Raw genomic sequence first — 12,981 nt, forward strand, 5'->3', positions numbered from 1 at the left:
CAGAGCTCGTTCTTTAGAAGTGGGTAAAGGTGGTAAACACTGAACCCTAGTAAGGGGGCAAGGGGGAAGTTGTTGCTGTTCTTTGAGCTCCCGTCCACCATAGGAGCCCTGGTCAAAGGGTGAATGGGATAGCCCAGAGACTCACACAGCATCTAGCTGAATTTCCTGGTGGGACTTCAGAAACAAACCAATTTAAATTGTTTAAAAATTGAGATTGGGACGTCTGGGTGGCTCAGTCAGTTGAGCGGCCTTCCTCATCTGTGGTCATGATTTCCAGATTCGTGGGTTCGGGCCCACGTCCGGCTCTGTGTTGACAGCTCAGAGCCTGGAACTGCTTCGGATTCTGTGTTTCCCTCTCTCTCTCCCCCTCCCTTGCTCATGCTTTGTCCCTCTGTCTCAAAAATGAATAAACATTAAAAAATTTTTTAATAAAAATAAATTTAAAAATTGAGATCTGAAAAAGAATTCTACATATCATCTGGTTGAGTCTCTTCTATGTAACAGATAAGATACTGAGACCCAGAGAGGTGAAATAAATTACCCCAGGTCGTTCAGCTAGTTCTTTCTAGAGCCAGACCTAGAACTCGTGTGGGATGGGGGTGGGGGCTGATTCCGGGTCCACCAGTGCCCAGCTCTGTCTGCCTCAGCGCTGCACTCGCCACACGAGTGGGACTGTCCTATTTAAGACGGACGGATCAAATCCACCAAGTGCAACGCTGAGTTGTACTTAATGTGCGGGGACGATTAACGCGAACCACAGTTGGGGGTAAGGCTTAATGAGACTTGAAGAGCGCTTATGGGTTCGACGACAGAATATTTGCTTCCTACAAATGCCTTGGCAACAGGCCTCCGGACGTCTGCCTTGGTGTGGAAACTGTGCCCTACCTGCCATGCAGATCAGTACACAAACGAAACCAGCAACGTTGACAAGTGTCCATTTCACTGACTTCTGGCTAACAACTCCTGGGAGTATTTTTATAAAAAAATACATTGTGATACAACCCCTGAGTATCCTCTGGGACTTGCAGAAAGGCAGGACAAGGGGTGTAGTAAAAAACTAATTTGAGTTGGGGGTAGGGAGGTGAATTGCTGGCGGAGGGGATGGAAAGGAAAGTGAGTGGTAGGCTGGGGCAGATCTCTGGCGGACCGCGGATCTTTCTCGTCGCTAGGGCCGACAGCGTCCTTGGTTACCGCTGGGCTGAATGAGCGCTCCGGCAGGGGACTCCAGAGTGCGCTCCGCAGGCCATGCCAGCCCTGCGCCGCCTGGAGCCGCCGGGAGAAAAGGACACCAGCAAACCGGTGCCCTTCCTTCCTTCCCGCGATCCGGGTCCGAGACTGGGTCATGGTTAGGAATCACAACCTCCTGGCCATTGCTAAGTGGCCTCCCCCAGCCAGCCCTAAGAAACCCGGGCCGAAGGTTCTGCAAAGGAATCAAAGCCTCCCGGGGCTCTCCCACCCCGACTCACGTTGTAGTCCCTCAGCCAGGACTCTAGCTTGTCGTGCATCGATTGTAAAGTTTCGCTCGAGACCAGTTTTCTCAGATTTTCTGCCATCGCTCCCTTTTTCACTCGGCCCTGTTTTGGGAGATGGAGACGTGGAGGAGACGAGGCGGTGGCCTCCGCACGACCGGGGGTGATGTGGCCGGAAGGGTGTTATTTTCCTGAGGGGCTCAGAGCGCGGCTGGTTCTTCCATCCTCCCCCTCGGGTCGGACCGGGCTGGGTTCGGGAAGCCGGGGGGGAGGTGCCCTAGGCCACAGCCGCCGCGCCTTATCCGCTGCCCTGCGGTGTCCTGGTTCCCGGGCGGCTGCCCGGAGCCGCAGGCATAAATACCTGGGCGATTATTAAACAAACTTTGACGTGGGCGGGCGGCTGCTAGGGACGCGCGCCCCGAGCGCCTTGGCAACGCCAGCCTCTGCGAGCTGCAGGGACAACAGCTCCCACCCAGGGCCCACCCAGCCGCCCTCCCGGCAGCTCCTGGGTCCTGGCACCCGCCCTGGCGCAGCTCCTGCTCCTGCTGCTGCTGCTGCTGCTACTACTGCTAGCCGAGGGCGAGGCCACGCGAGGCCCCTGAGACTCTGGGTGGGCTCTGGGGCTGGAGAGGCTAAGACTACAGAGGCCGCGTCCTCCGTCCCTCGATGGACTAAGACGCACCCGCAGGGTGGGCTGGAGGTAACCGGAGGCCTCTTACTTAGGAAGGCAAAGGTTGTTTGTCCATTGACATTGTGGTTAGGCAAGCACCCGTTTCACCCCTTCCTTTATTTAACTTCTCAGACCTTCAGTGGTTCCTTTGTAACACTTAGGATTCGGTGGGTCAAGTTGGCAGATCTCAAGCTCCAAGATGTTCACCAACTAAAGTTCATCCCTCGAGTTTAGGAAAGATTTGGTAATATTTTTAGAATCGTCGAGCACTCCAAAGTTTCATTTAATTCTCCTTCTCTAACTGAAACTTTGTGAAAAATCAGACCAATTTGGCACTAGGTCAAAAGGGTGCGTTGGCCACAAGGATAGTTTCAACTACTTCAGAAATGAAACCATTTCAACCATCCTTAAAGCACTTTAGAAACCCTTCTTTTATGTGCATCAAATGATGAGCTGAGTGTAAACCATCCTTTTCTAGTCATTACAACAGCAGGGGTGGAGCCGGGCCTCAGCTAGCTAGTTTGGTTCAGTTCTCTTCCTGTAGGTACTTGAAAATACATGAACATTGCTCATGTCCCAGGACAGTAATACTCAGAATTTTACCACCTCTTTTTTTTCTTATGTCTCTTAGTTACAGTAGTTTTACTGTCCTCCAATAAAAATGAAAGGCTCGTAAAATAAATAAACAAACAAACAAACAAACAAATAAAATTGAGAGGCTCGTTTCCGGAGCCTGTGTTCCTACTATTTTCTGTAGCCAACAAAATCAGAACTATAAAAGTTCTCATCACAAGGAAAAAATTGTGACTATGCATAACGATGGATTTTAACTAGATTTATTGTGTGGGTCATTTCACAATATATGCAAATATTGAATCATTATGTTGTACCCCCGAAACTAGTAGAATGTTATATGTCCTTTATTTCTCAGTAAAAACAAAAGAAAAAATAAGGGCTCTAAGGGTACGTAACATACTTTATCATAGTAGATTATTAATTACTAAAGTACAAGAAAAACAAACCCACTAAATATTCATTAGAAACTTTCTTCCTTTAAAAAAATAAAAGGAAGGAGGAAGAGAATGGAGAAAAATCCCACAAATTTCTTAATTTGGAGCCAATAACTGCATGTTGCAGTAGGCAGTGGGAATCTTTGAACAGTCCTATTTACTTATTCATAAAAAACAATTTGGAATATTTACTTATGTCAGATTAGGGGTTAAATTCTCTTCCTTGCTGTGGGCTCTTTAACTGCTACTCCTTGGTTACATTATCTACAAACAAGGGATAATAGTTCTTAATCCACAGGATTATTAAGAGACCAAAATGATTTGTATGAAGTGTTTAATAGTGTTTGGCATATACAATAGTAAGTGCTTCATAAAAGCATGATCATTATTACTACAATGTAGATCACAGTATTATATTTAATAAAGAAAACTAGGTTGGAAACAATAGGGTAATTGTTGGGCAAATCCTTCAATGAAACGTTGCACAATAGAAATCTTATTACTGAAGAGGGGTGCCTGGGGGCTCCAACAGTTAGGCCTGGGACTTTTGGTTTCAGCTCAAGCCGTGACCTCATGTTTCATGAGTTCAAACCCTGCATTGGGCTCTGCACTGACAGCATGAAGCCTATTTGGGATTCTCTCTCTGCCCCTCACCTGCTTGTGCTCTCTGTCTCTCAAAATAAACATTAAAAAGAAAAAGAAATCTTGTTAATGAAGAACATCTAGTACCCGGGAATTCTCACTATATAAAGTGAAAAAAGCAGGACACGGAATTATATATATTATATATGTGTTATATTATACAATAAGCACCCAAAGCATTATTGTAGATTATTTTAATTTGCTCCTTTGTACTTTTCTGGTTTTCTGAACTTATACCATTAACACTAATTACTTCTGTGAAAACTCATTCAGAAGCAAAGTTACCCGAGAATTTTGCCACCTTCAGAAAAACGTTAGCCAAAATATCAATATTTAAGCTGATTCGAAACAGAATGCTTTTTGACCAAATATCCAAATGACTAATTTAGTACTTATAGGGTGTTCAGATAGAATGGATCTTTGAAATCTGTTTAGAATTTGCTACCTGATATTATTTATCTCTCCATATGCTCTAGCCCTACAGGTTGATTCAAGACCCTTAAGGCCTGCAGTCATTTCGTGTACCTCTTGGTTTCCCCAGAACTCTGGAGCATGTGCTTATGTGTAGTAGGAACTTCATGTTTATCGATAACAAAGCTGCATAGTCATCAATGACCCAAAACAGAGGAAATGTGTTATGTATTTATACATTATTTACTCCCCACTACATCTAAAAGAGGACCTGAGATAACTTACAGTAAAAGACTTATAGAAATATTTTTTTAGTGGAAAAAGCAAACATGCCCCCAATGTAAACCTGTGTACTAAGATCGAGCTTCATTTAACATTTAATCTGTACCTCGTGGAAGCCAACACGGAAAGGAAAATGACTTTTATGATTATTATTATTTGAGTTTAAAAGTACACACACATACCACTTCTTTGAATGGAAACACCTGTGCCTGGTACCGATTCCACAATAATGCTTATCCTTTTCCAAAGAGCCTAGAGCAATACAGATGATGGTGTCTCTGATACCTCCCCCACTTTTTCTAGAAAATACAGAAGCAGTCTTGATATGATTGTTTCTTGCAGTCACCTTTCTTTGATCAATGCCAAGGGGGTAATGCTAGAACACCTGTCATCAAAGAGAGGGCCAAGGAATTGACATCCCATTTCTTAGCTCTCCGGTGATGTTACTTGATACAAACTTGGAACTTCCATACCAGAATAAGAACAAGTGGACATCCTCATAATTGCCCTTAATAATGATCCCCTCCAGAGAGCTTTTGATGGGTGCTGGCTAGCAATCTAAGAACTAGAGCCTGGAGTGCAAACAGTCTGTGTTGCTAATGAAAGAAGACTCCATATGCTTCAGATTACAACTATGCAGACAATTAGGTTGAAATTCTATTTTTAAAATCTACTTTTTTATACATATGGAAGAACTATCAGATTAGTCAAAGCTCTATTTAGACGATACTTTGATGCTTTAATTGTGTCTCAATTTGATTATTTTAGGATATTATCAACTAGGCGATTATTTGGAAAGAAAAAGGAAACTCAAGTTTTTCTTTTGTCGTACACTATCCGGTACTTTGAAGAAGTTGAAAGAACAATAAACTTGGATCATAATGGACATTCTTGCTTTATGTCACCCTCTGCCAAGTGGTCAGGTTTCTTGTGACTTTACATGTCTTTTTTTTTTTAATGTTTTTATTTATTTTTGAGACAGAGAGAGACAGAGCATGACAAGGGGAGGGGCACAGACAGAGACACAGAATCCGAAGCAGGCTCCAGGCTCCGAGCTGTCAGCACAGAGCCCGACACAGGACTCGAACCCACCAACTGCAAGGTCATGACCTGAGCCGAAGTCAGACGCTTAACCGACTAAGCCACCCAGGCACCCCATTGACTTTATATAAGTCTTTAATCACTCTGAGCCCCATTTTTTCCCCATCTACATACTGAAAAACGTGGACTAGATCAGCTTTAAGATCTGTTGCAGTTCTGACATCCTTTAGCGCTGGTTGTTCTGTTTGTTTCTTTTAACATACTGGTTAGGTTCAGACTGAGCAAATATCACCCTTTATTCCAATTTTTGGTTCACAAGTTCAGTTTGGGTCAGGCCTTGATTCAGAGAGCATTTAGTCAGTCACCAAAAGTGGAGCATTTTTCTTGAGTACAGTTTATTCTGCAGGCTTGCTGGAATAACTAATATACCTAACCTCCAGGAAATAGACAAGGGGGTTCTCTATAGTTGCACTTTTAACAAATTTAAACCCAATTGAAACTGACAAATTCTTCCAAACTCCCCCCCACCACCCCCAGTCTCTCAGAGCTCACCCAGCTCTTCTTCATGCTTTCTTTCTTTTACTTGTGGACATGTTAATATTGTTGCAATTATCACACTGTTCTAAACTTGCTTGTCTGCCTCCTGGATAAGCTTGTGAGCTTTTCTTTTCTTCCTTTTTTTTTTTTTTTTTTTTTTTTGAGAGACAGAGAGAGAGAGAGAGCATGAGTGGGGCAGGAGCAGAGAGAGAGAGAGACACAGAATCTGAAGCAGACTCCAGGCTCTGAGCTGGCTGATGCACAGAGCCAGATGCGGGGCTCAAACCCATGGGCCGCGAGATCATGACCTGAGCCGAAGTCGGATGTTCAACCATTAAGTTTGTGAGCTTCTTGAAGAAATGGGACAGAGGCTTGTTTAGCTTTTCCTCAGCACATTAACAGACACATTCTAGGCCCTCTGTAAAAGTCTGCTGAGCTGACTTGTTAATAAAAAGTGAAAGAAAGAAAAAGAAAGAAAAGAAAAGAGGAAAAAGAAAGAGAGGGAGAAAGAAAGGGAGAGAGGAAAAAAAACAGAGAGAAAGAAAGAGAGGGAGGGAGGAGATGATTGGCTGCTTTTTACCTGACATCATAATCCTGTTGAGACAAAAGAAAGCAAATTTAATGCCAGTTGGTTGTTTTTATGGCATCATAATTCTACCACCCAGCCAGGAGCCATTGGTTCTAGAGAAGTGTCAAGTAACAAATGTCTGGATGGAACAGGCTTTCTGAAAGTCCTTCATTTTGTCCACTCTGAATTTTACCTGCATCGATCAGCTGAGCAGATTTTACATTTGGGATTTTAAGAAACCAACAAGATTAACTGAGCCATTCAGTGTAGTGAGGGGCGTATATGTAGTTCCATGCTACACTAAATATAAATATACGCAATAAACTACAAGGATATACAGTGGGATCCTCATCATAATTTCCAGTTCTTCCTCACTGAGGACAGTTGTGCACCCTTAGTGTGCCTAAAAGAATACTCTTTTCTGCTCTGGCCTGGTTGCTTTCACAGGTGCCCCTGCTCCCCTTCTGTGCTCTGTGCTCTTCTTGCCCTACAGCTGTCTGTATTAGGACCTCGCTTCTCTTTTTTTTTTTTTTTAAATGTTTATTATTATTTTTGAGAGAGAGAGAGAGAGAAAGGGACAGAGCACGAGTGGGGGAGGGGCAGAGAGCCAGGGACACACAGAATCTGAAGCAGGCTCCAGGCTCTGAGCTGTCAGCACAGAGCCCAATGCGGGACTGGAACCCGCGAACCGTGAGGTCACGACCTGAACCGAAGTTGGACTCTTAACCAGTTGAGCCACCTGGGCGCCCCAAGGACCTCGCTTCTTTAGGTTGGGACCTATTACCACCTGAAGAGAGTCTTTTAAACTTTTCTCACCCACTTGCAAGAAATTTCCTTTAACTGCAGTTTTTTTTACTGGTGGCATTGCTGAAGCACTGTCTCTACTCACAGGTAGCAACACACTCATTTGCCAGTTTACTCATTGCTCTCTAATCTGAGCGCTCCCCATACTCATTTTATCAGCTTCACTTGATCCTTTTTGCTCTCTGAGACGTAGCAGGAAAGATTTAAAAAGAAAAAAGATTCAGGGGTGCCTGGGTGGCCCCATCTGTTGAGTGTCCGACTCTTTATTTCAGCTCAGGTCATGATCTTGAGGTTCATGGGATCGAGCCCACCATTGGGTTCTGCCCTGTCAGCACAGACGTTGGGATATTGGGATTCTCTCTCTCCTTCTCTCTGCCCCCTCCCCCGCTCACATGCATGCATATGTGCTCTCTCTAAATAAGTAAATAAACTTAAAAAAAAAAAAGGAAAAGGATTTAAAAAGGAGAAGAAAACCCACCACCCATTGGAGAAAGAACTAATTGGTTGGGATCCGAATTGAGGGCAGCTTCCACCACTGGACAGACGCAGGGATATTTCTTGTGTCGTACCAGTAAGCATTCCCTGCTCACAGCCACAGTTCGGGAATTTTCCGTAAAATTATTCCATGTCCATTATTGGTTAAATCAGAAAAACAAGAGGAGAATTTTAATATATCACAACTGTATCACCTTAGCACCTAAATAACTCAGAGCATTTGTAGCAAATACAGATTAGGAGCGGGGGAAAGGGGCACCTGGGTGGCTCCCTTGGTTCAGCATCTGACTCTTGATTTTGGCTCAGGTCATGACCTCACGGGTTCATGGGCTCACGCCCCGCATCGAGCTCTCTGCTGTTAGCGCAGAGCCCGCTTAGGATCCTCTGTCTCCATCTCTGCCCATCCCGCACACATACTCTCTCTCAAAAATAAATAAACATTAAAAATTAAAAAAAAAAAAAAGAAGGGAGGGAAAGCTGATTTGGTGTGATTTTCGAGAGCCACAATATACCCCTCATATCTAACCCAGGTTTCCATTATTATAATGGAATATTGAGGCATCCTTGCTTTCAACCTTTTCAGCTCTGCCAGCTAAATGCCATGGCAAATACTTGGCTCTGTGAAAATGGCCATTGAAGGGGTGTACTTAGGATATGTTAAGCTGTTGCAAATGTGCATTATGGGTATGGTCTACACTGCAAGATGTCCTTAAGCATCACAAGAGAGGATCTGGGACAGCACGAAGGCAGTCCCTAAAATGAAGAATGTGGAAATAGGTTGTTTTCATCACATTTGATCAGAATTTACTGAATTTCTCGTGCAACCAAACATCTGCCTTAATCATAAGGTAGGATTAGACTCGGTTCCTGCTCCTGAGCATCTCACAATCTTTTCAGAAGACAGATACGCAACCATAGGTCAATGTGACACGTTACAATAATATATAAAATACTCTGTGGAAATACTGACTCTTCCCTTACTTCCTCCTCCAGACCCTAAAGAAAGGCTCAGAGGAAGTTATGGAAGAGAGTGACATTTAGAGGCGCTCTGGAAGGACGGAGAGAAGTTCACCGAGAAGAGAAGATGGAACAGAATGGACAGTAGCAAAGAGGCATGAAATTGCCTGGAGAGGCAGGGAATGATGAATGCTCGTCCAGCGTGACTGTAGGGTATTCAGGGAATCAGAGACAAGACTGGAAAGACAGTCCTGGATTCAGCTGTGGTAAGTCCTGTATATGCGGCTAAAGAAATTGATCATTATTTTGTAGGCAATGGGGAAGCAGCAAACAGCTGTAAACAGAAAAATGATATGTTTGAGTCTCTTTTTTATATCATGTTGGAGCTCCTAGAAGTGAAGTTTGGGGCCGTGCTGGACCCAGAAAAATGCTTTGGAGACACAGATTTGAGGGTTAATGACATTTTTCTCTGGAGTAATGCATAGTGAGCATCAGCATGAACATACGTCAAAGATACTTAGATGCTAGTAATATTTTTTACCCAGTAGGACAAATTAATCTCATATTCACTCATCAGAGTTCTTAAGTACATATCGCATACTTGGTTCCCAGTGTGTTCAAGATTTGGAGCACAAAAGTGGTAACCCATTGCCCCTGCTTTGTAATGAATTTATAATCTACTTGGGAGTGAACCATACATGCATGAAAAGTAAAATAACACAAAACAGTGTATTATTAAGTATCAAGGGGGCATCATAGCAAATCGGTGCCATAACAATTACAAAGAGGAAGCAATAATGATTAGCTGTAATTTTCAGGAGGAAGTGGGACTGAGGCTGGTCTTTTAAAGAGGGTTAGAATTTAGGAAGGTATGCATTCATAAATAAGACAGATGGGCAACTAAAGAAATTCCCTTGTACAGGGATAAATGTGATCACAGAGGCCTGCTGAGGATCACACAGAGGGCCACAAAAATCAGTTTTGTGATGAGGAGGAAGATTAAGAAGGGCTTCCCAGAAGAGGTATCCCTTAAGCTGAGTTTTGGTGGACAAGTAGGAGAATAGCTAGATAAAATAGGGAAATATCCACATATGCAAAAGCATAGAGATATTAAGAACTTGGTGCATTCAGGCAAATAGATGGGAACTGCAAATACCACACAAGGCTGGAGTGAGGATGAGTTTGTGGAAGAGGCGGGAAATGAGGCTAAAAAAAGGTAGATGGGGACCAGGAAGTACGAGACCTTATGTGCTAATAAAAGGAATTTAATTTTCATTGTGAAAGTTATTGGAGGATTTTAAAGTGTGGGATGAAGAGTGTCATGATTTTAGAAAGATCAGGGGCACCTTGGTGGCTCAATCGGTTCAGTGTCCTACTCTTGATTTTGGCTCAGGTCATGATCCCAGGGCCATGGGATCAAGCCACACATTGGCTCCACACTGAGCATGAGCTTGCCTAAAATTCTCTCTCTCTCTCTCTCTCTCTCTCCTGCCCCTCTTCCCAACTTGCACGCTCTAGAAAGAGAAAGAAAGAAAGAAAGAAAGAAAGAAAGAAAGAAAGAAAGAAAGAAAGAAGAAAGGAAAGGAGGAATGAAAAGGAAGGAAGGAGGGAAGGAAGGAAAGAAGGAAGAAGGAAGGGGAAAGGAAGGAAGGAGGGAGGGAGGGAAAAGGAAGGAAGGAAGGAAAAAGGAAGGAGGGAAGGAAGGAATGGGAAAGGAAAGGAATGGAGGAAGGAAGGAAGGAAGGAAGGAAGGAAGGAAGGAAGGAAGGAAGGAAGGAAGATCACACTACAAATAGTGTAGAATGACTTTGAAGGTTTCTGACCAGATGCCAGTGCCATTCACTAAGGAATACGCAAAGAGCAGATCGAGGGGAAAGATTTTCAGTTCAGTTTTTGGATGTGTTGAAGGGCTACTGTAACAAATTACCACAAATTTGATGGCTTCAAACAATAGAACTTTATCTCCTCACCGTTCTGAAGGCTAGAATTCAGAAAATCAGCAGGGTTGGTTCCTTCTGAACGAATCTGTTCCATGGCCTCTCTCCTAGCTTCTGGTGACAAGTCTTGGCATGACCTGCCTTGTAGAAACATTACCCCTCCAATTTCTGCCTCTGTCTTCACATCATCTTCTCCTCTGTGTCTTTGTCCTCTCTTCTTTTAAGGACACCAGTCATGAGACTTAAAACCCAACCTAAATCCAGGGTGATCCTTAAATTAATTATATCTGTAAAGATCCTATTTCCAAATAACATCACAATTGCAGGTACTGGGGATTAAGACTTGGATATCTTCATAGGGGGACACTATTCAACGCATTATAAAGTGAATGCAGGGATAACTGTCTTCATAATCTGACCAGAACTCTAGCCTCGGTTTGCACGCCCACAGGCAAAAGGAAATGTAGAATTAAAGACTGTGTTATGTGGCAGAAAGAGCAAAGACTGTAGGTCAGATAGACCTAAATTCAATCCAGGCTCTGTATCAGTTGAAAACTTGGTAGGCTTTTAACCTCTAGGAGTCTTGATTTCTTCATTTGTAAAATGGGAATAATAGGACCTAAACGTGAGATTGTCAGGGTAATTAGAGAGACATTCCCAGGTATGTGTAGACTCTACATGTTATTTACAAAACAAGACCAAAAAAAGCTTGAAGATAACACATTTGGGAATGACCCACATTAACAATGGGGTCATGTGAGTATACTGGATCTCTTTAAAGACTATAGCAATTGACATCAAGAAGAATTGTGAAGTGTCCTGTCAGCTGGGGATCAGCAATAAGGACTCCAAGAAAAGGTGATTTTTCAGAGAGTCAGGGGGCATTTGGCATCAGGAAATTTAGTTGTCAGGTATTTCACCACCTAAGTGGAAGAGAAGTCGGCAAAATAAAGGCAGGGCTTCTGGTCTTAGAAACTGGGGTGTCAGGCAGATTTCTAAAACATTTACGAAGTTTCTTCGCTATGCTGGGCATTGCAAGTAAAAGGATATGTAAGACATGAACCTTCCAGATAGAGCTCCCCATCTCAGGTGACATCAGACAGGTAAACAAGATAAAATACAATGCCACATAAAGTGCTACAAAAGACAGCGCAGTTAATTAGGGGATGGACCAGCTAAAAACTGCCTGTGGAAGCCTGGGGAGGCTTTAGAGGGAATGTGACATTTGAATGGATTCTTGGAGGATGAATAAGAGTGCGCTTGCCAGAGAGAGAAAGAGAAGCTCTCTCCAAGCAGAGGAAAAAGAGGCAAAACATATAGGATGTAAGGACTGTGGTACCAGAGCTGGAGACAGGAGCTAAGGATCAGTCAAAAGCCCAGTTATCTGAGTTGATAACTCAGCTCTGGGACCAGAGCCAGAGTGTTGAAGACTTATTGCTGACTCCAAGAGCTTTGGGCTGTAATTTACAGTCGTCCTGGTTAAGATGCAGGTTTATCCTAGAGATCCCAGCAGGACTGAGTAGAGAGATGTGAGTCAGTGGTTCTAGCATTCAGGAAAGAAGATACACAGAGATTGATGACCAGTGTGCTACTGGCATCAGCCAAAATCAGGAGAGACGGGAAAAGTTTGTGAGGGATTTATTATGCGACAGATTACCTAATTTAAACTTCACAACAATTTCTGATGTATAGCAAGCAGAGCAGCGAAATAACAGCTCCAAGTCATCAAAAAGCAAAACTGACCTAGTTCCTAGAGAAAGAAAGCTTTTGCCAGCTGGTCTCTTTGTGTTTCCTGCTGACTTAGGCAGCCCTGGGGCCCAAAGATGCTTTCTAGAAGTCTGTTTCAGCTACCTGAGGAACAGCAACCTTGGTTGCTACTGCCCTCACTGCATTTTAAAAAGGCAACCAAACAAAAAAACAAGTAACAGCAAATTAAGAGGAGTGTTGGATTATACAGACAAGGAACAAGGAATGTATACTCAAAGTCTTGTGCATTTTGGATGGCACGTTCCGGGTGTGCAGAGAATATCTGTTAAATTAGGTTCCCCAGATTTACCGCCCCGAACAACACTGTCTCCATTACTACATGGAAAATCCACCCCCAGTACCACAGAAGAAAGCGCCAGACTTCATAGGCCCTCTGAAGTTAAGAGGCATC

At 43.5% G+C, this 12,981-nt stretch overlaps 1 protein-coding gene and 1 long non-coding RNA gene across 5 annotated transcripts in view; one reads left to right on the plus strand and one right to left on the minus strand.

Moving 5' to 3' along the window:
• The window catches only part of SPATA18 (spermatogenesis associated 18), a 35,771-nt gene extending 33,949 nt beyond the window's left edge, over window positions 1–1,822 (minus strand). For all 4 annotated transcript variants that reach the window (XR_003419260.2, XR_003419252.2, XM_027056641.2 and 1 more), the window contains exon 1: window positions 1,467–1,822. Coding sequence is in view for 2 of the 4 variants with exons in the window: in XM_027056641.2 (XP_026912442.1) it covers window positions 1,467–1,553 (87 nt within the window). In the remaining 2 variants the exon portion in view is untranslated. The remainder of the gene's footprint in view (window positions 1–1,466) is intronic.
• Window positions 1,771–5,370, plus strand: LOC113604126 (uncharacterized). The gene is made up of 2 exons (XR_003426051.2): window positions 1,771–2,202; window positions 5,253–5,370. It is a non-coding gene; the product is annotated as an uncharacterized LOC113604126 (long non-coding RNA).
• The last annotated feature ends 7,611 nt before the right edge of the window (window positions 5,371–12,981 follow it).

This window comes from Acinonyx jubatus, chromosome B1, assembly GCF_027475565.1.
Source record: "Acinonyx jubatus isolate Ajub_Pintada_27869175 chromosome B1, VMU_Ajub_asm_v1.0, whole genome shotgun sequence".
Taxonomy (NCBI): Eukaryota; Metazoa; Chordata; class Mammalia; order Carnivora; family Felidae; genus Acinonyx; species Acinonyx jubatus.